This window comes from Akebia trifoliata, chromosome 15 (assembly GCF_017979445.1).
Source record: "Akebia trifoliata isolate Shusen 1 chromosome 15, ASM1797944v1, whole genome shotgun sequence".
Taxonomy (NCBI): Eukaryota; Viridiplantae; Streptophyta; class Magnoliopsida; order Ranunculales; family Lardizabalaceae; genus Akebia; species Akebia trifoliata.
This window is the reverse complement of record NC_141389.1, coordinates 1,617,410-1,645,292: the sequence shown is the minus strand read 5'-3', so window position 1 is coordinate 1,645,292 and position 27,883 is coordinate 1,617,410. Positions and strand designations below refer to the sequence as shown.

The 27,883-nt window shown below is 34.6% G+C and overlaps 2 protein-coding genes across 3 annotated transcripts; one reads left to right on the top strand and one right to left on the bottom strand.

The window, feature by feature from the left end:
• Nucleotides 1-16,299: 16,299 nt before the first annotated feature.
• On the top strand, nucleotides 16,300-17,270 carry LOC147383830 (protein POLYCHOME-like). Its single transcript, XM_086426199.1, has 2 exons — nucleotides 16,300-16,398; nucleotides 16,941-17,270. Exons 1-2 carry the CDS (start codon nucleotides 16,300-16,302, stop codon nucleotides 17,268-17,270), a joined length of 429 nt encoding a protein of 142 aa, XP_086282325.1.
• A 3,676-nt stretch (nucleotides 17,271-20,946) lies between these two features.
• Nucleotides 20,947-27,044, bottom strand: LOC147383829 (2-oxoglutarate (2OG) and Fe(II)-dependent oxygenase superfamily protein). 2 transcript variants are annotated; one of them, XM_086426795.1, is made up of 7 exons: nucleotides 26,623-27,043; nucleotides 24,301-24,474; nucleotides 24,131-24,223; nucleotides 23,936-24,004; nucleotides 22,219-22,425; nucleotides 21,348-21,473; nucleotides 20,947-21,249 (listed from the first exon to the last, which is right to left on the bottom strand). In XM_086426795.1, exons 1-7 carry the CDS (start codon nucleotides 26,893-26,895, stop codon nucleotides 21,082-21,084), a joined length of 1,110 nt encoding a protein of 369 aa, XP_086282921.1. In that variant the 5' UTR covers nucleotides 26,896-27,043; the 3' UTR covers nucleotides 20,947-21,081. The 2 variants fall into 2 exon arrangements, with proteins under 2 accessions (XP_086282921.1, XP_086282922.1); XM_086426796.1 differs by lacking the exon at nucleotides 22,219-22,425 and having other exon boundaries at nucleotides 26,623-27,044.
• Between the last annotated feature and the right edge of the window lie 839 nt (nucleotides 27,045-27,883).

The window sequence follows — 27,883 nt, the reverse complement described above, 5'->3', positions numbered from 1 at the left end:
GGAAGGTTTGGTGGGCCGGGTTAACGGGCGAGGTACATCAAAACCGTCCCTACCTCAAAATTGAATGGATTTTTTATTTTTAAAAGTGTGAAAATCCGACCCTATGAAATTGGAACACCAGCACAAATCGAATTAGACATTTATTGGCTTGGGATCAAATCGTGTTTAGGTACAAAATACAAATAAACTTCATATATTTAAATAAAATATAATACTACTTACACAATTTCTCATATTCTATGGGATGGGGATATGATTGTTTTAGAATCGATTTCATAGGTTTTCAGATCAAAATCCAAATCCTAAATCCAAACAAAAGTTAAGGTATCGGGTTTGATCCATATTCATTGACATCCCTAATCATGGTTTTAAAACTCGATTTCGCGTCTCGTCTCACCCAAGCCCGATATCAAGTCGTCTCGGACAAGTTTTCTGATACGTATGAGACGTCTCGTGAGACAAATCAAAAAATGACTTTGTGAGTTGCTCTCGTTCAGCTCCAATACCAAGTTAACTTGGGAGATATGTCTTGGTCTAAGACAAGTTTAAAAATCATGGCCCTGATTATTTGATTTAGAACATGAATCGTGATAATCTAACTATCCCACACCCTGATGTGACAAGTTCGAAAATCATAAATCTACTCTCCACGGGATACACCATTGCACTTCCCCATAAAAAGTGAATCTCGAGGAAATAGATCTACAATTCTCGAACTTGTCACGTCAGGTAATCGATGAACTATGCCACGTGGGGTAGCTCAATTATCACGACTCTTGGGATAATTATTAGAGACAAATAGGTTTGTCAATCAATTTAGGAGACAAGATTAGGCGATTCGCCACGTTTATGAGATTTGACTAGTCAACAAGGGTTAACGTCAAATACAAGGGTTATCGTCATATCCAATGGACGGTTTTGATTAATTGTTGTAGTATTTAATTCGTCCACTTGACTTCACATCTGTCTCACTAATCACTCCACCAAGTATGCCTGGCCCTGATAAAGCGAAACACACACTTTAGTTTGGTTTTGAAAACTTAAAACTTTGAACGTTGAAATGTGGAGGCTGTATCCAGCCTCACTATGCCTTTTTTTTAATCAAGGGCTGGGATCCATCACTCATTACAAATAACAAAATCCAGACCGTTAAAATGTGAAATCAAATGGTTAAGATTTATCCTAGTGATATGTGCCATATTTGGAATCAATTGTATTTTTGTGTTTTAATGATTGAGATTTCGTGTTTTTTCATGAGTCAACGGTTTTGAACCGTAGGTTTACATTATCAAGATGAGTAGAGTGGATGCCGAGAAGACCTATATCATGCCACAAAGAAATATTTAATTAAAAACAAAATCTTCAAAAAATACTCCTTTAAATTAATTTAGATTACTTGTACTGACTAACAAGTATGCGAGAATACTTATAAAACATCATCAATGCTCCTTTTCGTAGAAGACACGACCATTACATTCTTTCAATAAGACTCGACAAAAGGCAAATGGGAACCAATGACCATGGTTTTAAAACTTGGTTTCGCGTCTCGTCTTGTCTCGTCCAGGCCATATATCAAGTAGTCGGGGACAAGTTTTTCGATATGTTAGAGATGTTTTGTTCAAAAATAAAAAACATGAACGTGAGGTTATAAATCTCGTTCAAAAAATTGACTTGTCTATCCGTCTTGTCCATGCCAGTTATCGAAATTGACTCGTCCATTCCCCAATGGCATGACATCATGTCTATTGCAAAAGCAAGTGTGATAGGTTGGTGGCGTCATGCCATTGGTTCACCAACTTAGCATAGAAATTTGTTAATAGCAAATGTGTACTCACAAAATCTACATAGATTACATAAATTTATAAAAATTCAGCAAATCATTTGCATAAAAGAAAGTGATATGACTCATTTGTAAACGTGTTCAACTCCAACCCTATACACACTCAATCGATTCTCCTGATGTGACAAGTTCGATCATTGTGGATTTGTACATCTCTAGATACACAAGTGCACTTTTCCCATAAAAGGTGTATCCCGAGAGAATTGTACATCCCCAAGCATACAGATCTATGGTTCTTGAACTTGTCACGTCAGGAGAGTCAATTGAGTGTGCCACGTGAGGTAGTCAGATTATCACGATTCCTACACATTATCTTGTCTTTCTCTCTGTAATTTCAAATGATTAAACATAATTTAATTATTACAAATATTTAATAATAATAATGGGTGGGTTTGGACCGGGTTTGATTGAGCCTTAACACGCCCCTAATGTGGTGGGTTCTAAGTAGACTAGTCCTATATGTATTAGGCCTTAGTCAACTAAGCCCTAGTGGGCTTGACTTGGATCGGGTTTGGGCAACAAAAAAAAATTAAAAATTATTATTTTTAATAAAAAAATGTAATTTTCAAATAAATTTTTTTGTGCATGTTTGAAGACTATCCAATCGAAGTTAAAATTAACATCTTATTAACCTATAAAGGTTATATAGATGAGAGTTAAATTGTAATTAGACAATATATTTCACTTTCATTATAATTAAATATATTATAAATTTTTCTGTGAGATTAGGTAGTGGGCCGAACCAGGCATTATAAGGCCCTAGCCCAACCCGAATTCAACGGGCTGAAAATTATTAAACCCGACACCTACCTTTGCGGACTCAATATGAAGGCCGTAACCTTGTTTTGTTGGCAAGGTCGGACTAGCGGGTCGACAGCTCAATTGACACCCATATATATATATATATTTTTTTTGGTGCTAGAACCCAAAACCCGGCCGAGGTAACTGTGACTATACCTGACCCAATGTTGGGTCCAACCCAGTGGTTTCGGGTTTAACCCACCCAAATTGTAGCCCTAATCAACGAAGACCGACGTTGACTTTCGGTCAAGCGGTAAACCTAACCCTTCGTTAACTACTCGAGTTAACTTCGATTTTGAGTTCGCGCGCCAAATTTTCATTTTGAAATCTCGCCATTTCTCTCTCTCTCTCTCTCAGAGTCACAAACCTTTCTTTTGCTTTCAAATGCAGAGATCCCCAAACCAATTTCTCTCCACACGAAGGAAGAAGAAGAAACCAAAAATCCTGACAAATCAAACGAAAGAAATTCTCTCTAAACTCTTAGATCTTCTACTTTTTTAGCTTCAACTGCTTCATTTCCGAAAATCTGACATTTAATTTGCTGGAAATATGACATATTCGGCTTCAATTCGAGATTTCTGATTAATATCTTCTGTATTTCCGCTAAGAATGTCGGAATCAAGAGACAGATTGATCAGAGCAGATCCATTTACGTCGATGTCTTGTCGAAGATCAATTGGGCAAGAAAGGGGTTTTCAATTTTCGAATTCTAGATTTGGAAACAATGGTGGAAGGAATTTGTTTGAATCACCTCTTCAATTGGGTCCAATGGAGATGTCAGCTTCGCGGGCTGTTTTGATGGGAAGATTTGGTTATGGTACACCGAGGTTGGGACGGAATCTAATCGAAAATTTTGAATCTACGGGGAATGGTCGGCGTGATCGAGGGCGAGTGAGGAACAGCCCATTGCCTTACTGGTATCGAAGAACACCTCTTCGCGATGTTGTTATGTGCCTAAAAATGTATTGTCTTGTATCAAGATTTGATGCATCTTGATGTATTTTATTTTAATTATTTTAATTAGTTAAGTAGTCTTAGGTAATGGGTAAGGGTAGTTACGAATTGTGTAGGAGTTATGGAGTTATGGAGTTATGCTTATGGGGTAGTTACTTGAATGAATAGGAGAGTGGGTAGTTTGGATAAGTGGGTAGTTAATGTAGTAATTCTTTGTATTTAAATTCATTATTAGACTAATGAAAAAGGATGCAGAGAAATTATTATTAAGATCCTATTGGATTTTGGAGATTCACCATCTCGAATTGGTGGCCTAGGAGGTCCGATCTCCCTCGAACGAGATCAATCTCATTCTTTTTCTTCTTTTTTCTTATTTTTGTGATCTGATTTAAGTGGGTACGTAACATTGGTATCAGAGCGGTAGATTCTGGAATGGCGGAAGGAACACGAAATACCAAACTCGATGAGATGATGGGTTTCTTGAAGGAAACCACAGAGATTCATGGGAAGATGCTTAATGAGCTAGTGATGAAGGTTTCAAGTTTGGACACCAAAATTGAGCACCTCTCTAAAGAAAAAGGCATGGAGATAGGGGAGAGTTCCAATAAAACAATTAACAGACTTGATGAACCTTATCAATTTGATATTGACAAGGGAATTCAAACTCGGACAGTACGACTGGAATTTCCAAGGTTTACTGGGGTGGATCCAGATGGTTGGCTTTATAGGGCAGAGCAATTCTTCTTACACCAGCAGACACCCTTCACACAAAGGCTACTTATAGCTTCCTTTCACATGGAAGGGAAGGCACTCCAATGGTTTCGTTGGATGGAACGGTCAGGAGCGATTTCAAATTGGGAATCACTTGCTTCTGCTTTGCAAGTTAGATTCGGCTCTTCACCATACGAGGATCCAACGGCTATGCTGTCTAAACTGCAACAAACGTCTTCGGTGGAGCAATATCAAACTCAATTTGAAGAGTTAGCAAACAGAACTGAAGGTCTTAATGAGTCCTTCATGGTGAGTTGTTTTGTGGGAGGATTGAAGGAAGAAATTCGTTTGAGTGTTCAGATGTTGAAACCAAGAACACTCACTGATGCAACCGGCCTTGCTTGCATGCAAGAAGAAAAAATATTGGCTCGAAAGCGGATGAATGACCCTACAAATGACACCGACACAATCGTTCATTCAGGAAAACCATTATCAGTTGCTCTTAAACGACTCTCACCTGTACAGATGAAAGAGCGTAGAGATCGTGGGTTATGTTATAATTGCGATGAGAAATTCTCCCAAGGTCATAAATGTAAAGTTCAGCAACTTTTCCTTTTAGAGGGGAATTGGCCAAAAGAAATTGATGAAATTGACGAGCGAGATGATGGAAAGGAAATTGAAGATGAAGGGGGAGGGAATACTTTCTAGATTGAAACCTTGAGGACAAGGTTTTTTTACAAGGGGTAGAGAATGTTATGTGCCTAAAAATGTATTGTCTTGTATCAAGATTTGATGCATCTTGATGTATTTTATTTTAATTATTTTAATTAGTTAAGTAGTCTTAGGTAATGGGTAAGGGTAGTTACGAATTGTGTAGGAGTTATGGAGTTATGGAGTTATGCTTATGGGGTAGTTACTTGAATGAATAGGAGAGTGGGTAGTTTGGATAAGTGGGTAGTTAATGTAGTAATTCTTTGTATTTAAATTCATTATTAGACTAATGAAAAAGGATGCAGAGAAATTATTATTAAGATCCTATTGGATTTTGGAGATTCACCATCTCGAATTGGTGGCCTAGGAGGTCCGATCTCCCTCGAACGAGATCAATCTCATTCTTTTTCTTCTTTTTTCTTATTTTTGTGATCTGATTTAAGTGGGTACGTAACAGATGTTACTTCCGTTGTGAACGTAAGCATTTCTTCTTGGTTTATGATTTCTGTTGAAGGGATATTTCTGATTCGACTTTTAAAAAAAAGAAAAAAAAAAAAAAGAAATTCTCTTTCTCTATGTAGAAAACCAATTAAAGTGAAATGTGAAAACGAAATCGAGCATAGAATTGGTTTTCTGAGATAATTTATATTGGATTTTGTTTCTAAGTTCAGTTGGTTTTCCTGAATTATTGGTAGATCTCGTAGTCTATTGTCAAAAGCTGCGCTTATGCCCTGCTTTGGCTGCCTAAATCAACCATGCGCCTAGGCCTTACCCGCTTTAAGTGGGGTTAAGGTGATAGTTTTATGTAATATGTTTGTATAAATTGTGCTCTTAAGGATATTTAATCAATTTTAGAACATAAGGGGCGCCAAATATTTATCTATACTTGCGAGGTGAGTCTAAGATTAAGAAAACAAGTAGGTGGCACTGGCATGGGCAAACACATGATTGTAATTTATTTATTTTGACAAAGATTCCATTGATACTAATAAGGTTAAATGTAACTGTGTGGGCATTTTTGGTCTTCTTAATTTTGGTGACAACAAACACCTATTTAGCCTTCACTCACTATAATATTAAAGATTTTAGAGGGGCATCATTTTCATTTTTCTTACATGGTAGTTGTTGGATTTTGGTGATATAAAATCAGCATCTTTTGTTTCTTAAGGTTGATGGGTATTTTGGGTTATGTCCTTTCATTAGCTTATGAGAAACAAAAGGGGTCCCTAGATAGGAATTATGGTCCATAAATAAAAAATGATTTCTCTAAAAGGGATTTTTCTCTTTGGTTGAGAGTGTGAGAAAGCATTGAGTCTTTATATGTATTTTTTTTTTCTCTTATAAAACCTTGAATCTCAAGGTTCTTGAGGGTGGTCATCTCATTGTCGTTGTAAGTTTGGGATAGTGGGAGTGAGATCGAGATTTCTTGTTTGATTTCTTTCTGTAGATTCGTGATGATTCAAAACTTTTTGGAGTTTTGATCTCATCTACTTGGGGTTTTGGATTTGTCACCATTCAAAGAGTTTGGGTGTAAATAGGCACCACAAAAAAATTTAAAAATTATGTTTTTTGGCTTGTAATGACTGACATATCCAAAGGATAAAAGGAAAATCTCTACCTAATGAATCTAGGCAGGAGGTTTGGTTGAGGGACAAGGAAAGTGTTTGGCACCTTGTCCCTCCCATCCAAATAGGACTTAAAATGGTACAGATTTTCTCCGAAATCTGAGTGATTCGAATTTGAATTTAGTGGGTTTGGTTTCATCAAATATATCCAAATTAAAATATGGTTTGGATGTGGGTTGATGTCCCTTGACTTGAGTCGAATATGGTTCTATCCCTATATCCGCCAATATCCGAATGATATATTAGTTTGCAAGTTGTATTGTTATATTTTTTAAGTTGTCTTTCATCAACCAACAACGGTTGGGTGAATGGTCAAAGTCCCTCTTCAAAATGGAAAGGTCTTGAGTTCAAGTTATCATTTAATCACATTTTAACAATTTATTTGAAATAATTTTAAATGGTTTGACATTATTCGACTTAATCGACCTAAAATAATTAATTCAGTCGGATGGAATCCAGATACAGTTTTAATGAAAATAAAATGATTTAGATATGATCTTAGTTGGTATGATCCGAGTCGGATTCAAATCCGGATAAAAAATTCGGATATAGATATGGACACACTCATATCCGGCCTGAACCCAACTCGTTTTAAGCCCTACATCCAAAGATGGTTACCATTTATTGACCATAGGTAAAGTAAGAAACTCATTTTTTTGGATTTTGAAAATAGAAGGATTATTAGAGAGAATTAAGAAATTGAGAAATTAAACTAATGAGCAAGCTAAATATGGAAAATGGTGTTTGCTGGAATTTTTTGTGAGCTTGGGACTTTGGTGAGAATCAGCTTAGATTCTTCCATTTTGAGCCCCCAAGCTCTTTTAAAGGCTAATGTGCTGACTTGGGAGCATCTTTTTGTTGGTTTAGTTTTTGAGAGACATCCATGAGTTGGACACCACCATGGAAAGATTAGAGACCTTTATGCATAATTAGTGTTCTCTTTGGGACTATTTTTGTGTTGGCGAAGGGAGTTTAGATATGAATCCATAGGGATCCACACCTTAGCTCATAGCCTTTTTAGAGTGTGGTGTATGCATAAAAGTGTATGTGTGAATGAGCTTACAAAAAAAAGATCACCTCAAAGAGGGTTTATTCTCTAGCTTGTAAGCCATTGAAATAAAGGAAAAAACTATAAATAAGAATTTAAATTGCATTGGAAAAGAAATAAACTAAACATTACTAGTAAGAAATTAAAATGCTTTCAAGGAGTTTATTAAGGACTTATTGGGGGAGATTACCTCACTAGGAGGGATTACTCTCTATCCCCAAGCCTTAAACTAAGAGATCTTTCAGTCTACATTGCTTAGAATTGAAAGAACCTGATAGTAAATGTGCTTGAAATGTAAAGAGATGGATTTAGATAAAAGTGGGGAGTGAGAAAGGGTTAATTACATAAAATAAAAAAAAGAAAATATGAACTCCTCCCCACTTTGGTTTCTTCTTCTTCTTGGTTTAAGTTTCTTGGATGTTTGAGGAAGGATTTGGATAGAGTTTTGGTAGGTTAGAGAGCTTTGATGAGAGAGTTTGACAGAATTTTGGGATCACTTGAGCTCCTACTTATTTGCTTTGGATAGTGGTCCTATTTATAGGATTTTTGTAAACCCTTGGGGATAAAATTGTCCAAAGTCCTAGAGTTTCCAATATTCTCACTAAAACCACGAAGAAAGACACTAATTGCCCTCCATCATGTAGATTTTGATTGTCTTTTACACTTCTATGAGACTTAGCAATCATGATAATCAAATGATATGATTGTAAAAGACAACAAGTTCTAGAGAATTCTTGAGGGGTTTAAAGACCTTGGCTTTCGGTTAAACAAAAGAGAACTAAGTTAGATGACATGTAAATAGGGGATATGATTTTGGATATTAATGTCATTTAGCTTGATAAAGTCTCCAACAAGCTAGGGATAAGGTAGTCTTTATGCACAAGTTTTAGAGAATTTTCTAGGTTTGATAAAAGAGTCAAAACCTCTTGAATTTGGTCAAATTTCATCGAATACCTTGAGAGTCTCTTGAATTGAGGATAAGATCAATGGGTACAAGGGTAAATCACCTCCTCTTATGCTAAAAAAGATGAGGTTAAGGTGGTAATTCAACTCATGTGGGAACCAACACTTGGCCAAGGATCTTTGTTAGAAGAATTGAAAAAGTACCTATATGCCCTTATTTCGTTAAGAGTTAAGACTTGTTTTATGGCAATTTGTTCATCACAAAATGATGTTTTTTTTATATGCAAATGTGAACAATTAATTTAAAATGTTCTTGGTTGGTAAGTAAGGGGTTGATCCTCAGGGAAACGGTGTTATCAAAGTTTTAACGAAAATTTAACGAGAAAATTCGTTAAGTTTTAAATCGATTTTTTTAATTATGAATTGGAGAATAAAATTGCAGAAAATAAATAAAACAAGTAAATAAAGTAAGTAAACATGTAGGGGATTGAATCTACTATGAGACAAGTTAGTAAGTAGCTCATTTTTAATTTATGTTCTATGTTACTCGGATTAAGACCACGTCAACGATTCTTAATCCAAAAGATTAGTATTAAGTTCGAAGTCGAAGGTCTCCTTCCCTTATAATGTAATAATTTATAAGGATTTTCCATTATATCGAGCATCAATTATAAGAGGACTTAACCCGATGATGGTTGATAAGGAATCATAATGGAAAGTAAATAAAATTATATTTAAAATAAATTAAATGTCAAGGTTTTTACGAAGTGAAACCTATTAGTCATGAGACTTTTATGAATATTAATTAATTACTCGCTAATTACATAACTTTCTTACGGTATTCTTAATTTCTTAGACGAGAAGAGTTTAGCTAATCATTGCAATTTTGATGTAAATTAAAATAAGAGAAAAGAGGTAAACTTGGAGAAAATGAAGTTTCGATTAATTCGTTCTTGTGTTATAATGTCATCAAGACCTTCTTTCTTCACGTACAACAAAATGAAATTTAATTAACCTAATCTACTATTTACAAGAGAGCAAGCTCTTAAAGAAAAAACAAAGAAGAAGATAAGGGGGAAGAGAGGTGAAAATGGCTAAGGTGCACTCCCCAAGGTGTGGAGTTAGGGGGTATTTATTGGATTTGGAGGAAGGTAACTGGTTAAAAGCTTAAGTAAAATGAAGAATGATGAGAGAATTTAGGTATGACTTGGGTAAAAGGACTTTGAAAGTTAAGTGGGACTTGGCTTTGGGTTTTAATTTAGACTTGGGTTTTAAATCATTAGTTTTGGGCTTAATATCCATTTGGGTACAATTCATAATGAGGTCCAAAGGCTTTACATTTAATTTTAAGAAGCCCAAAAGCCAAGTCTAAGTCTAAGTTTTAAAGACCAAGCCCAGTGTTATTGTCTGACAATCCAATCCAATCACGCCATAGTCCAAGAATAACTTTCAGCTCACATATCTCATGGTAGTTTATATTTTTTGATCTCGGTCTTTTCATAAAAGTTGTAGATCTATTCGTTAGTTTTCAAACGAATCCAAGTTTGTTCAATTTCGATATTGGAGTAAAAAGTTATAGTCATTTTACAACGTTGCGCAGAAGCCCATTTGACCTATATTGCTTTCGGGAAAATTCAATTTCCTCATTGTCTTAATTATCCTACAAAATAATCACACGTAAAGAAATAAGAAACAACTTGCCATGGATATTAGAAAGGGAAGGTAACTTTACATGGCATAAAGTTATTCTCTTCAACCTTATGCCTTTGAAAATAAAGGAAAAGAACTTCATTGCATTGGAAAGTACTAAATGTGCATATAAGTAAAGAAGGGAGGAAGATAAGAGAGGGATTGGGGAGTATTATAAGCACAAAAAGCCAAAAAAATAGGGATTTCACCTCATTTTGTTTTTTTTTCTTTTTTTCTTTTTTTCTTTTTTTCTTTTTTTCTTCTTCTTGTTCTTGTTTCATACTCTTAGGATGGTTAGGAAAATAAATGGACAAAATTTTGGTACTTCAGGAGACTTCTAAGAAGGAATTTTGATAGAATTTTGGTACTCCAAACTTGCCTCTTTTTTTGCCTTGGAATATGTTTCTACTTATAGACGATTTTTTGGGAGACCTTTGGGGAAAAAAGAGTTCAGCCTCATGGCTTTGAAGAGAAAGCAAAAAATTACATTACATTGTAAATAACTAAATGTGCATAAATGTGAAGAAGAGAGGGATTTTTTTTTTTTTTTTAGTTGGGGGGGGGGGGTATCATAAGCCCAAAAAATAGGTTGTTCACCCCACCTTGGTTGGGAAAACAACAAAATTTTGGTAATTTGGGAGGCTTCTTAAAAGGAATTTTGACAACATTTTGATACTCTAAACGTGTCTTCGTCTTTTTCCTTGGAATAAGCTTTTATTTATAGACTTTTTGGAAAACCTTTAGGGTCAAAAGAGTACAAATTATTTGTTCGCATTTGCGTAAAAAATAAGCACCATTCTACAATGAACAAATTGCCATAAAACAAGTCTCAACTATTCAAAAAGGAGGGGCATATAGGTAATTCCTCTCTTGTGGGGATCTAAGGTGAGAGAATGTGCATTATTACCTTAAGACCAAGGCGTAGAATATCAAGTGAGGTAAAAAACTTTTAGATTTCAAAAATATGAGAGGTTAGTGGAGTTAAAAGTAGAATGAATAAGGGTAAAAAATGAGAGGCTTGAAAAAATTATGTTGGCACCAAGGATAAAGTGCTAGATGAGGCAAAAGTATGATCAAAGAGGTAAAAAGCCTTATGGTCCAAGAGAAAGAAGGGTTAGTCGGGTGAAAAGTGAAATAGTCCCCATGATAATTCTTTATTGTATATAGGTGAAGTGAAGAGAAAGGAAATTTATATTGTCCATAGGTGAGGTGTGGACAGGCAAAATTTAAACCTGTCCGTACCTAAGGTGAGGACAGGCCAAAATTTGGCATGTCTATATAGGAAGTACGAGTAGGGTATTTTTGGCAAATTGGAAAGGCAGTGGGCCTTAGTCTTCCTTCTGATGGGCTTTTGAATTCTTTTGTGTGAGATCTTCAGGTCAAGCCATTTTCCGTATGTTTTCTTGAGCTCTCGACTCAATCTAGACAACATGGAGTGTATATAGCTACTCCTCTTTGTGAGAGTTGGGTACAACGAATTACAAAAATGCAGACTTGAAACTCCTTTTGTCTAGCTGAGCTCGACTTTGTATGCTTCTCCAGTCTTGTCTTGATGAATATTAACAACAAAGAAAAAGATGTGATCTTCCGATGCATTGAGTTTGATAGTGATTAGACCTAAAGTTCTAGGCTCGATGTATGACTCTTGAAGCTTTTGAAAACAAGTTTTATGGCATAATGCAAGGCTCTGAAAGTGAAATAAAAGTGTGAATAGGGGGGATAACTTCAATCTGCATACAATTTGATGAAATCGAGTTGCCTGCAATGAATTGTAGTAGACACCCCATTTTGTCTGGATTAAGTTGAGAGTTCAAAAAATCTTATGGAAGAGGGCTTGACCCGAAGATCTCATGCAAAAAAATTTATCAGAAAGAGGATTAAGGCTCACAGGCCTTTCCTATTGGCCCATAAACACTCTGTCCATACTTTCCATATAGACCTGCCAAATTTTGGCATGTCCTCATCTTAGATATGGACATGCTTAAATTTTTCTTGTCCACACCTTACCTATGGACAATATAAATTCCTTTGCTTCTCACTTTACTTACATATGATACAAAACTATTGTGTGACCATTTCACTTTTCATCTTACTAACCCTTCTTTATCTTGGACTACAAGGCCTTTTACCTCATTAATCCTATTTTTGTCTCACCTAGCATTTTATCTTTGGTTCTAAAGTAATTTTGCCAAATCTCTTATTTTTTATCCTTGTCCATTCTACTTTTCACTGCATTAACCTCTTATGCTTTTGGGACCACAAAGCTTTTTATCTCATTGACTTTACTTTAGCCTCACTTGACACCCTACCTCTTTGTCCTAAGGTAATTATGCCCATTCTCTCAACTTTGGTTTTGGTCCCCACAAGAGAACAATTACTTCTACGCTCCTACTTTGTTTAAACTTGTTTTATGACAATTAACCAACAAACCCGTCACCCTTCTCACAGCTCAAAGCCTTTTCTTCCACGTTTAATGTAATTTGACTAAGGCCAAGGGACCTTGGCTTTTTTACCCCCAAAAGAGAATTCTCTAGAACTTCATGTATTTTTACTCATTTTTCCTTTGATGATTTTGATTGATAAGACTTAAAAGCATAAATATGATCATCAAAGACATTGGTATCGAGGACAACAAGGGTCATTCATTAAGGTTTTCTTAAGGATATTGTGAACTAGAGGAGATTTGGACTTTTTTGTCCCTAAAGGTCTCCCAAAAAGTTTATAAATAGAGACCTATTTAAAGGTAAAAGAGGAAGCAAGTTTGGAGTACCAAAATTTTGTCAAAATTCCTTCTTAGATGCCTCCTAACGTATCAAAATTCTGTTCATTTGTTTTTCCAACCATCTTAAGAGTCTACAAGAAAGAAAGAGAAATGAGGACTAAGGTGGAGTGAACACCCTATTTTTTGATTTTTTTTTTTTATAGTACCCCACAATCCCCCTTCTATCTTCCTCATTTTTTTTACTTTTATGCACTTTTAGCTTCTTGCAATGTAATGTAGTTATTTTCCTTTATTTTAATGACATAAGGTTGGAGAGAGTAAATCTTAACTTTGTGAAGTTATCTTCCTTTTCTAAGTCTATAATAAACTCTTAGAGAGTATTTAACATCCATAGCAAGTTGTCTTTATTTCCTTTAAGTTTCAAGCACTTACTTTTAAATTCCAAGCTTGGTTTCTTTACTTTAATGGTATAAGGAGGAGGGAGTAAAGTTTCACCATGTGAAGTAATTTCCTTTTTCTAAGTCCATGAGTAAGTTCCTTTTGGAATAATATGCACACACTTGTGTTCAACACTCTTTTAGTTTCCAAAGTGACTAATGAGTCTCTTTAGACTTATTTTTAAAACTTTAAGTCCACAAAAAAACAATCCTTAGAGGATACATTTCCTTGCATAAGGTGAAGGCTCCTAAGAGTATGTTTGATTGCACATGGAAAATAGGGTGGAAAATCAATTTCCATGGAAAATGACATTTTTCATGTGTTTGATTGCATTTTCCATAGAAATTGATTTTCCACCCCAATCAAAAAGTCCACCAAAACATGAATTTTAGGGCCTGTTTGGATACTAGGAGCAGAACTACTCTTCCAAAGAACAGGAGCTGAAGTACTCTATGGAGGAGCTGGAGAAGTAATTCTGTGTAGAAAGGGCGTTTGGCAATCAACTCTGTGAAGTACTGGCAGAAGTAATTTTGTGCTGGAGGTTTGTTTGGGAACCATACTGACTTCTCATGACTTCTAGAAAAAAGATCAGAATACCCTTATATTATACCAGTTACTGTTTTTGACATTTTAACTATAAATATTAATATAATATAATATAATAAATATTAATATAATATAATATAATATTTTAAATATTAAATATTAATATAATATGTTTAAATCCATTATACTCAAAATTTAACAGACTGTTTTTGACATAATATGACATAATATTAAAAAAAAAAATTGCCAGACTGTCTTTTAGTGTCATAATATGCCTTCAAACTATATTGTTTTTGACATTTTAACTATAAATATTAATATAATATAATATAATATTTTAAATATTAAATATTAATATAATGTGTTTAAATCCATTATACTCAAAATTTAAAAAAAAAAATTGACAAACTGTCTTTTAATGTCATAATATGCCTTCAAACTATATTGTTTTTGACATTTTAACTATAAATATTAATATAATATAATATAATAAATATTAATATAATATAATATAATATTTTAAATATTAAATATTAATATAATGTGTTTAAATCCATTATACTCAAAATTTAAAAAAAAAATTGACAGACTGTCTTTTAGTGTCATAATATGCCTTCAAACTATATTGTTTTTGACATTTTAACTATAAATATTAATATAATATAATATAATAAATATTAATATAATATAATATAATAAATACTAATATAATATAATATAATATAATATAATATTTTAAATATTAAATATTAATATAATGTGTTTAAATCCATTATACTCAAAATTAAATTTTTTTTTAATATTAATAAATGTTTTTTTCATTTGATTTAAGGGCAAATGAATTAGGAATATTTTTATAGAAAATTAATAAAGTTAAGGGTATTTTGGTAAAACGAACCGTTAGATTTTGACTCCCCGCAAGATGAGTTTTGAGAAATAGGTTTTCTCGACTTCTTCACAAAGAGTAATTTCTTGCTCTTGCGCGGAGTAACTCTTCGAAGGAGTTGTTCATCAAAACGCATCCAAACGACTTCTAACTCCCCGCAAGAGTCAGAAGTAGCCAAGGAGTCCTATCCAAACGCCTACTTACTTTCCCACCCATATGAGTGGGAAAGTGAAATCAACTCATATTTTCCATTCCCAAAATATCATTTTCTTCTTCTCCACTCATATCTTCTTCCCTACCACCACCATAGCCACAATCACACTAACTTCACCATCACCATCTTCGGCCACATTCTTTCTCTCTCTCTTCGTCTTCTTCTCCTTTTCCTTCTCCTGCCCTCACCTCCGCCGCCGCCACCACCACATTCTCCCTTCTTCTTCCTCACTTACTCTGCACAAAAACCTCAAGCTCACAAAAATTGCAGTAAGCATGTAGTTCTTGTATAGCTTGCTCATTGATCTCATTTGCTAGATAAGAGGTGGAACTATACGTTGTTTGATTTGTGACCATTTATTATCTTTCTAAGCTTTTAAAAATCTAAAAAAAAATAGTTTTAATTTCACATTTGGCCAATCTTTGGTAACCACCAACTTGGTGGATAGGATAAGGTGCCTAACACCTTCCTTGTGAGATATTAGGACCTCCGTATCCTTTACCTTTAGGTGGAGACCAGATTTTTAGGTGCCTAAAAAATCAGATTTTCTAAAATCATTTTCGTGGTGTCCATTCACACCTTAAACCCTTTGAATGGTTGCAACTCCTAAATCCCAGTAGATGAGGTTTGATGTCTTAAACTCTCATCATATCTAAAGGGTTTATATAGAAATTTACAAGAACAAAAAATAGAAGGAATTCCCATTCAGCCCGGAACTTTATTTATCTTAAAGTATATTTAATTAATTATGACCCTAATTATAAAACAGTAATTGATACTATAAACCCAAGCTGACCCCAAATCTTTGGGACAAGGCTTTGATAATGATTATTTTGATATTATACACCCTACTAATTTACATCCCAGTTTTCATCACCATTTCCTTATTTTTCTGTGATGAATCTCATGCATTCTATTCTTGTTGCATTACATCTTGTGCTCTGTTGTTCTCAATCTACTCAGTGAAGAACTGGATGGGTATTTGGATTCTTATTTCTTGAAAGGAATTGTGCTTGCTTGCTTTTTTGGGGCCTGTAAGTAAAAAATTGGACCTTTTTTTTTTGGGGGGGGGGGGGGGGGGGGGGGTAATTGAACTTCAGCTTAATTTAAGTCCCATGTATTCAAGTTCAGTATTCATGCTCAGATATCAATGTGAGAGATTAGGAGCATACCTATTACGCCTACGTGCTGCAGAGATCCAATTTGGAATCATGTCATGTTCACAGGTCGCCGGAGATCGGAGAGTCCAGACTCCTGTTGTCGTCGGTGCACTTAGAGCAACCATGAACTTTCATGCCTTTAATCCTAGGGTATTTGGATAGATAACCAAAGAACCTTGCAGACTTAGAGAGGATGTCTAATTGAGGAAGAGCCCAAGAGATTTCGATGATTTTCCCGTTCAAGTCCCCAACCCTTTTATAGGAATAGAAGATTCAGTTGTTACAGTCTCCTAATCAAATATAGACTCTCAATCTGATTAGGACTTTTAACTGATAGGAATCCTAATATACGTGGGTATGAGTGTTATGGAGATGATAGGCCTACATGGACACCCTATCGACCAACAAGCAATAATTAGGGTGTAGAAGTAATAGAACAATAAATTTAAAATCTCTAATATGATGATCGCAGAAGCCGATAAATCTCAAGAATAAATCACTGATGGTAGTTAAAATTTGATCATAACATTAGAGTGTCCCAAGCCATTGCTATTGAGTAGAGAATGAAATGCAATCTGTATTATTTAATATCCGTCCTACGAACTGTGCTAGCTCTCTTTTATTCTCCGATTTGTTATGGTATTTTGTTTCTATGTTCTTATTAGTGATGGATCCAATTTATGTCTTCTTAGGCCATCAATGGGAGAAGAACTCGGTTGAGCATTCCTGGTCCTATCCTAGCCATTGCAGGTGCTCCCCTCGCGCACATCTCTCTGACCTCCCCAAGTCCTATGACTGCAGTCAAACGTTGCCCACGGACTCTCGATCACATGTCGAAAATTTTGCTTGGCAATCATGTTGATGGTGAATCTGATTTTTTGACAACACAGAAGAAACTCCTTAACTCAATCAACAAAGTTGAGAAGGTTGTGATGGATGAATTTCGGAGGATGAAAAAGACTCCCACAGCTAAGAGGGCTGAGAGGGAAAATAAAGTTCGTACACTGATGGCAATGCGTTGATTTGTAGAGATCAGACAATAACACAACAATGGGTATGATAGATCATTCTCTAATGATTTACAATTAGAGGGTATTTAAAGTTGCTTAGGAACAAGGCAGCTTTGTTTTCATTTCTTTTTCTTTTTCGCATGTTAATGTCTTTTGCTGAAGGTCTTGGTTTAGGACTAGTAGGCATTTACTGCTTTGTATCATTTCTGCTCTGATACAATAACAAAGGAACGATTTTTTTATTTTTCTTTTCAAATTAAATTCTAGCTCCCTTTAATTATCAAACAAGGTTCATAAGTTTATCTTATTTACATGTCTGACAATCTAAAATGCAATTTTGATTGTTTGATTATCAAACTATTTCCCTTGAACACAGTTTTTTCATCTTTCTTTGCAGTCTTTCTTTCATGGGTGTTCTGTTGAAGAGAATATTTGTATGTTTGTTTCAATAATAACAAAGCTACTCAAAGTTTAAATTGGTGGATCAAAACAAAGTTGAGTCTATAATTTTGTTGGAAGCATTCAACTTGTTTTCCTCTTTGGCTGTTGAGATCTATTATGAAGAAAATAAACATTGTTGTAAGTTTTTTTTTTTTTCGATTGGTAAAATCTTTAAAGGTAAAGTGATTTGAACTCAAGACCTCTCCCTTTTTGGAGGGAGAAACATTGTTGTAAGTTATTGTTGACTGCCTTCTCTATAAACAACAACAAAGCCTTTGGAGTAGGCCAAGTCACATTTGTTTCTCCATTTCACTATATTTATAGCCAATTCTTCCATCGTCTCCATCCAAGTTCTTTTGGGTCTTCATCTCGCAATTTAAGATATTTAACTTAAATATTTCTTCTAATTGGGCTGGTAATTGGCTATTGTTGAATGTGACTAAACCATCTCAGCTAACTTTCTCTTAGTTTATTGCCTGTTGGAGCTACTACATCTTAACTGTATTGTTCTAATTACGAACTTCTATAAGAAAATTAGGAAGGATGGATGCTTTCAACAATTCAATCTGCCACACTCGATGTGTGAATTTACGACAAAGATGTCAATTCAGAATGCTCATATTTCGGAGGAAGTATTTTACATGTCAGATAATCCATTTGATTGATGAGCATTTTGTTCATGAATGGGTCACAAGTTGGGTTTACTCCAATTTTGAATCCAATTTCATGCATTTTTTATACAAATTGTTGATAATTTGGTGCAAAAGTTTGCGAAAATTGGTCGATTAATTAGCTTCCTTTTACATTAGAGTGTTGTGGCACTATCGTAGGCAGATTTGAATGCACTTGGGGACGCATCCTTGAATACCTGAAAGCCAAGCGTGCACGATTGCACAAGACAACCCGCTTATTCATTGTTACTTGCTATACCTTTGGAGCATCTCAAAATCAATTTCGATAGGAAATTGAATCTGTGAAACAAAGTGGAGAAGATGAACTTATCGATCAGCAGATAAGAAGATCAAGGCACCTGTACTACACGTTATATTATCAGAACATCAAATATCAACAATTTAAGCTTTTTGAGAATTTTTTTTTTTTTTTTAAATAAAAATTTATCAATTAAGAGATTTAAAGATCAAAGAAGAAAATAAATCTTAAGATCTAGCCATAGAGATTAAGGCTAAACCAATGGGATGATGATGAAGTGATCTAAAATCCATCCAAAAATGGGTCCCAACATCCCCCATTGTATCTTTTTGTGATAGAAGAAAGAAAAGTCAGATGTTTTAGGTCTTTTTGTCCAAGGAGATTCAGAATTAATTTTGTTATTTTAATTCACTTAAGTTGAATGGGTAACAATAAATAAATCCATGTATTTTAGTGAAATTGTGAGATAAAATAAGAATTATAGACACATTGAATTGCAAACAATATGCATTCTTTTTTTCCTTTTGAATGCAATTGGTGTTAGATTCAACAAGAGCTATGACTTGTATTAGGGTGTCAATGGATCGAATCAGACGGAAAATTTGTTCTCATTTGATAACCTATTTGTTGTGAACTTATATGCCACGTCAGCTTTGTACAGACCACGTATGTTTTGCCACATCGATTTATCATTAGTCTTTGATTAAGGATCATCAAAAGCTCTTCTTTTATTTTATAAGAGAAACCTAAGAATAGGGTGTTATTGTGCTTTTGCTCTATTAAGTTCAAAGATTACAAATTTTGGCCATAAATTATTCTTTGATTCCTTTTTTAATTCTCTTGAAATTACCAAATTTGATTTAGATTTGAAAAAAAAACAATAATTAGATGAAATAATAGGCAAAATTGGCTAACTAATCAAAGAGTCCGACTAGCCTTACTAAGATAGTGAGTAAAAAAGGGACTTACTAAGTATCATCCACCGTAAAAAAGACCTCTGAGATTCATTAAACAAGCCATCAAGATTCGTAACAAAACATGTAGCAATCTTGTCACCAATACCAAAAAACTAGTTGAATATCTGATTTGATCCTCTATTAACTAACAACATTAGTAATCAAATTACATAAAACGCTTCAAATCCTTTATTCATAAACATTTAACGAGCTTTCCACACGTTCACTTCTTGAATTCACCTGCATTGAAGGAAAAAAATTTAAACAAGTTGTAAAAAAAACTTGACGAACATTTCAGAAGTAACTCGTCGAATGCCAGAATATGGTATTAGAAACAAAATGAAATAAAATTTAACGATACTGAAAGATAAATAGTTACATGTTCCAAAATTGACACCACATTTTTCTGGGAGTTGCATGATCATATTATGATCAACACCAGATATCGGTGGGCCGTTAACGAGCACACACATGCATGCCTGTCCCAGTGTCCTGATGGCATTACAACAAGCTTGACTAGGTGGGATCGGACTGAATGGGGCGACTGAAGACCTACATGGTATCAGTTGAACGAGGGAACCGAAGAAAGTGTTGCAGCACCCCTGACTCACTCCATGGTGCACCATTCCGGCCATCATCACCAAGAACACCAACCACACCATCTCCTTAGCCGTAGTACCAACCTTCATCTCTATGTGATGCTCTATATTACGGCAAGTTCTCTTTCTGAGATATGGTTTTAACAGAACACATAACTAATACGCTTGAATATATGTAGAAGAGAGCTCATTTATTGTGCATTTCCATCCTACTCACTTACCATGATTCATGCAGTTTATATGCTACCTTTGCTTTTTGGCTGATTTGTCAAGAGATGATATGCATGCTATCAAAGCTGTTTGGGTTAACTTGAATTTCGTGTATCTTTTCGAGTTAAACCTCTCGAGAGAAGAAACATCGCACTTTATCATTATACTAGAGTTGGCCTGTGCCTACAGACTATGGCACGTGCATCCTCTTTGGAGTTAAAGGGGTGAAAGAGGAAAGATAGTAAAATTGGTTGGATATTATTAAGGGGGGGGGGGGGGTAAAACAAGAGAAATAATAAAGTTGAAGAGGTATTAAGAGACGGTCAAGAGGAAAGACAATAAAGTTGGAGGGGTCATTTTGGAAAAGGGCATTAGTAGAAAAAAAAAATATAGATATTTTTGGAGAGAGGAAGAAGAGAAAATGTTAAAAAAATGTGAAACGTGTCCTCAAGATACATTCACAGGTTATAAATCTTGAGACTGGGACCTACTGTTATGTTTTATTATATAGATATGAACCTTTCAAGGACATCTGCATATAATCTAATAATGTTTGAGAGCATTTTAATAAATTTTCCAATAAGTACTTGAAACAAAGTCACTTGAATTGTTCCTTTGACAATGTTTGACGAAAAAACGCCTTCACTTCATCCTACAATTACTTGTGTCGAACATAAAGGCTTCCAATCATTCTAAGCTATCAACGTTCTTTTTCTTTCCTTTTAAGTTGATTACTGCAAGCTCTAGCTCAACAAACTCTCCTGCACGCATGGATGGGTACTTGCCCGCAAGTGGGGACTCTGCGAAATGTCCTAGGGGCTTTAACACAGCATCGGATGCAATATGTGCAAACAACTGTATAAGAAAAAAAGAAATCAAAGTTTGAAGAATTAAATGGAAAGTAACGAACTTTGATCCTAAACGAACCAATTGAGCAAATTGGTTTCACTCACCGTTGAAGAAACTCTCCACAAGCTGCGATTTTGCTGTCGTGCTAGTTCAATCGCGTTGATTGTCCTATCGGTTACAACAACCTCATGCATGCCAGCTAAACACTCCCCACCTGTCAACCACTCCAACTGCAAACAAAAGCCGAGTGGTGGAATGATCATGATTAAAATTGAAAATGGCATTGTGAGCCAATTGTTAGATCATGGCATTGGTCGATCAAAATAATTCCAATAAGTTTATAGAAATTAAAATCAGCCTAGACAAGCACAAGCAAATAATATTTCAAAAAAACATAAAAGAAAATAAGTAAATCATAAAGAGAACTAATTCTAGACTTCTAGTAATATACATTTGCAGATATATATTGATGATTATATGCATGCAATGTACGTATATACATATGAAGTGCTAACATCAAATTATGAATGACATATACAATAACCTTTTGTTATTTATACAAAATAAAAAAGTAAATATCATCGTCATGTTCTTTCCTGTGAGTTGGTACCACGACCTGTGTTCAAATCCCGCTTTCACCTATTAACTACTGACCACTGATTTTGCTTTAGAAAAAAATAAGGGTTGGGGGAATCGTTGGGTTATGTGATTCCTAGGGTCAGATATCTTCAACATGGCATTAATTTAACGGTCTAGATGGTGACAGTCTCACTAAACAAATCAACCGAGGAAAATTTTCTTTTCTGAATCGTGTGTGAGAAATCATTTTTACTTGTGTACGAATCAATTATTTCGTGCTTTTCTCTTTCCATTAGTCCTCAATGTAATCTTAAGATTTGGGTTATAATTCTGTGCTCTCAAACTACAATTCAGTATCCTCACGATAATGATCAATTCATACTCCTTTGATATTACCTGTTTCCCTGTCTGGATGAGGAGACAACCGACGGGAACCTTCACTTCTACCTTTTGTCCAGTTCTCAACCAAATGTTCAGACCAGGGAATCTGCTCCTACCATGAATTGTTAAGAAGTTGAGATCATAGTGGTAACCAGCAAAAACAGTTCCCTCTTGGCCATATCGTTGAAGGTCACTTCCTGTTGGTGCAAGCAGATGAGGTCCCTAGAATTTGAGGAAAAAATGAACTTTGTTAAAAAAAATCATAATTTTTCTTCCTAAATAAGCTGTTACTTTCATTTAGGATAATAATTAAGAAACATTTTTTCCATTTAGTTATTACATGAAAACAAGTTGGAAATATCACCTTTCCCAATCTAATATGCACTGAGACAGCAAAATTGCAAATCCTTAGATACGTTAAATAAAAAAATTAGCAATATAATACTCGGTCACAACGATCCACTTAACACGCTAAATTATATGAGAGGAATGGCTCTACTCCGTCAAAGAAAAATGACGCTTGCATTTAGGTTTGGCAATTGGAGTTGGATAATATCCATTTACCCTTCGGATGTGAATGTGCGTCCTATTCGATCTGAATATCCGAGTTTAATTCAGTAAATTCACAATAAGATATATGTATAACCCAAAATTAAGGTTGTTCTATCATCTTCACAATGAGGTATATATGTACAACTCGGATATCTGCTTGAAATTTGGGTGCAAGTCAGACATGGATATCCCTTTAAAAATTGGATAAATAATCGGATATGGATATCCTTAGCAATAGTGGATAACAAATTGGATACGGATATCCGGATATAGATTTGGATAAGGATACGGATATATGCTTCATCTGACCACACCCGAACCATTGCCAGCCCTACTTGGCACTTGCATTAGTATGTTTATGTTTGTAGGTTCTAAGAATGTCTACAAAACAGTGTCATCTTATTGATGCTTGAGGCAGAAAATGAAGTCTTACTGGTCCCTGAAACTAAACTGAAGGTTTATCATCTTCAAGCTGTTAAAGTTCACATGGTTATAAAAAATGTGCATATACCAGACCAAAAGTTGCATCACACATAATTTTAAAAAGATAAAAATATGAGCATTAAAAAGCAAAAAAGAAATACATATTTCAATTTTCATTATTTTTTTTTGGTAAGTAGAACTTTTATTAATGGGAGGACAAAGGAGTCCTCAAAGCATACAAATAGAGCAAGATGAGAACAAAAAAAAGAGAAGAACAGAGAGATAACAAAAGTCAAAGCAAACTACGCCCTAGTCACAGAACCCCTTTTTCATTATAAAATCATAAGCTAACAGAGGAATGGAGAAAGATATAGATAGGTTCGCCATGCCATAAGATTGTATTAACTTAAAAAGAGAAGAGGAAACCATGACAATATGGTGAACCATCGAAAGAAATATTTGAGGATCATGACATATAACAAAATTACTCATGGAAAAAACATACAGACCAACTATTGATCCCCTAGACCAATTCAAAGTTCAAACAAGGGTTTTGTTCATTATCGTAAAACATATACAAGTGACCACAACATTCCCCTTCACTACCCGAATATAAATCAAGAGCAACACTTTCATATTATAAAATATAACAAAATTACTCAGGGAAAAGGTGACTCTAGGGTTTGGGTACACGTATCCCTACAAACCCTCCCACCAATAAATCTAGGAAGAATTGAATTATGAAGTATTTGGCTACCTCGTTCATTAGAGAAGTGAATGCATCCCTGTCCAGGCCAAATCCAATTGCGGCCATTTCAGCGACAACCTGCACAAAATATTAATCGGTAAACCATTGTAGGCCTCAATTGTTTAGTGGATTAATACATGAAGTATGATATGTACAAAATTTCAATAAAGGAAACACACTAAGAGAAGTCCTAAAGCACTTAACCTCAATTGAAGAAATCATTTTGTATCCCCATGAGTCCATTGTTTCTTTCCATTCAGGGAAACCTTCTGGTATAACAGGTTCAGAGTTTAATTCCTACATAAGACAGATGACGATATTACAGACTACGTAGAAATGAAGCTTTAACGGTCATGAAAGAGACCGATAGGGACCTGAAAGCGAGTGATCGATGGCCGTGGGCCCACTCTCCACATGTACCGCCACTTAGGGTCTGGGCCCCCTGGCATAGATGGTCGATACTCCTTTGGCATTGTTCTTAAGTTTTGCTGCATTTCCTCATCTACCAGACTGCGTGGAACCTCAGTTCCTTCGGGGGTCACACCAACCTGTTACAATCACATATTTGTAATTTTTAAGTAATCTAGACGTACGAGACAATTGGGAATGAGGAGGCATGGCTTTTAGCCTCAATTTTTTGGATTGTTTATGCACCCAATGAGATCAAGATGTGTCTGGGTGACTCATCTTCGGTTGGTCAAGTCAAATGCTTTCAAAACTAGCCAAATGGATTTGATAAAATGTGTATTCATAATTTAATAATAATTGTTTTTCCGTTATAAACTGGACTAATAGATGCAATAATCATAAAATTTCATTTATATAGATCGTCATCCTTGCCTTAGCAAAGATTTGGGGTCAGCTAAAACAAATCTTGTTCTCCCATTCAATTATGTCCAGAACCATTTCTTTTGTTATTGTAACTTGAAAGTGGGGCTTAGACCCATAGCTCAGTTGGTTTGACACATTGCAAAGCAATTTGAAGTCGTGAGTTCAAGTCCAACTTACCCATAAAAATAAAAATAAAAAAACTTGAAAGTGTGTACATATTCACTTTCACATTCTCAATTAGTACTTTCAACTTGCATGCATTCCTTTTAATTGGGAGAGTAATTAATCAGCCTTCCTTGAACGTGTCCAAACCATCTCAATCGACTTTCTCTTAGTCTACTACCTATTGGCGCTACTCCTATATTTTCTTATATAGATCACCAACAGTTAAATTCTTAAAAATCAATCATAGTTATACGAAAAACTTAAAAAAGAAAACCAAAATTGATCTATACCAGTTGATTTGGCTGAGCTTTTGACAATCTTGATGAGAAAATTGTTCGAATGAGTCATTGATTGACATAGACAATTCACAGTGGAAGTCTCAATTGGTTGCCTCGGAGCTCGAGATTACCAATCCAAGTCATCTTGTTCTCTTCCCAAATTTCAAACCATGAAGTGAGACACTCTATTGAAAAGTGAAAAAAAGACAATTTTTCCCTTACTAAATGCAAAGATGCAATTATTGCATTGACATGAAAAAGTGTTCTATATGGCATTTAATTAGGGAAAATGTGTCTTTTGACTAGGAAGAGTGCCCCATTTATCAAAGGAAAATGTTCAACTGCTTGCGTAGGACACTGCGTTAGACATTGAGTTGACGTGGAGGTATGTATGGAACTAGAGATGCTTTTCCTCAAGATACGAGTGAAAAACATCTATGGTTCTATGTACAAATCCATGTCAACTCAGTGTCTAATGCAGTGTCCTGTGCAGTCACTCTAGGACAACTCTTTATCAAACTTAGGGTATGCTCCAGTCATGTCCTTTAACAAAATAAAGGATATCTTTACTAAAGCAAAGCTTTCATGTAGTGTTGTCAAATGCGATCGCATATTCGCATATGCTACAATCGCATACCCCAAATTATGCTATCTGTCAATATGCGATGGCATATTTTTCTGCAATTTTTTTTCAATTTTTTTTTCTTGTAGTATATGTCATCGCATATGCGATGTGCAAAATCGCATATGTGAAGAACATGTGCTGGTCGCATAAGCTACTTAACAACATTGTTTTCATGCCAATGCTAATTCCATAATATTCATAGCATGGTATAAAAACTTTTCTTAGACTCGGGTGAGTCATCCTAGTCTTCGAGGCAATCTGGAAGAGATAGTCAATATGAATCGTCCATCACATTGACTCATCCAATATTTTTAAAGTTTGGCCAGTTTAATAAAAACCTGGCTGAGTCCACTGGGTTTTGTTTTATTTTATTTTATATTTTTAGTAATTTGAACCCTTATTGTCTATAAAAAAATGTGAGCATCTACACCCTACAATAATAATAATAATAATAATAATAATAATAATAAACATTATTTTACTAAAAATATATTAACAGTAATTTTAAAACGACTTACATGGTTGACTTGGACAAATCAACTAAGTATCATGAGGGGGCCAAACAAATACGTAATACCAGGTTTTAATACCATGATTCATACATACCCACATTAATCAAATAAAATAAGCATCAAAACCCTAACTTACTGCAACCCTAAAGTTACAAAAGAAAAACAACAACAATTACATTTGAAATCAAGCAATGTAGACAGGGAAAGTGCAAATCAAAATCTAAAACAGTAAAACCTCCTTAATTCTTTAAATTAATTGTTGAGAGAGACAGATTAAGTACGGACCTGGTAATGTAAATGTGAACGTTCTTGGAGGCGTTTGAATTCTTCAGGTTTCTCGAAGTAATTCTCCATCATATTGAGGAATCGATCGTTGTCTTCTACAGTACATCTCGGATCTTTAATCAGCAAAGCTCCTGTTTCTCTCAATGTTCGACTGACCTCAGAACAGAGATCCTTCAATTTGGGATCAAGATTCTTCTCTAGATTTAGTTGATCTCCGCTAAATTTAGCAGAAAAATCTAAATAAGGGGAAAGATCTACTACGAGTAGATCCATTGGTTTGCAGATTAAAGCCAAATCAAAATTCTATTCTGTTTTTGTTCATAGAATGAGATCTCCGATGGCGGGAACAAATTAAAAGAATAAAAAAAATTCTTAGACGGACAGCGGACTTGTTTGTGTATTAAATTCTTCCGTACCGAACACTCCGCTTTTTCGCTTTTCTATATTCTTAGCGATCTTGTACCGAGAAAGTGAGTATAGGGTTGTCGATGGATCGGATCAGAGTCTGATCCGTTTCAATCGGTTCTGGATCAACTGCACTTAAGGTCCGATCCGGTAAAATGTGATAAAGTCGTTAATGGATATTTATAGGATAATGATTTTCTAAGGCCCCTATAGGCTTCCTCCCTTATGTGACACGTGTTAAAATTAGGGGTGTTAATGGATAATCAAAAATTCAAATTCGAAAAATCGGATATTGAATTTGAATTCGGATAGTTTTAAATCTTCAAATCCTTATCAGATACGGATTTAGATATTAATCTTTCGAATTCGATAATATCCGATTCAAAATAATATATAATATATAATATATATTATTTTTATTTGATTTATTTTTTTAAATTAATAATATATATATATATATATATATATATATATATGATTTTATTTATTTATTATATATATAGTATAATATATAATAAGTTTTTTAAATAATAAAAAATCAATTGAATAATGAAAAATTATGTTGTTTTTTAATATACAAATTATTCGAATTCTAATTGAATAATATCCGATATCTGATAGGATAATCAAATTCGAATTCTTCTAAAATTTTAGAACATCTGTCGGATTCGAATTCAAATACGGATATCAGATAAAAATTTCAGATTCAGATTCGAATGTTATTGTATTCGAACGATAAACATCCATTGATAGTCCTACACCTAGGATTGTCAATGAATCATATAAGAATCTGACCCGTTTCAATTGGTTCTGGATCAACTGCCATTGGGGTCCGATCCAGTAAAATGTGATAAAA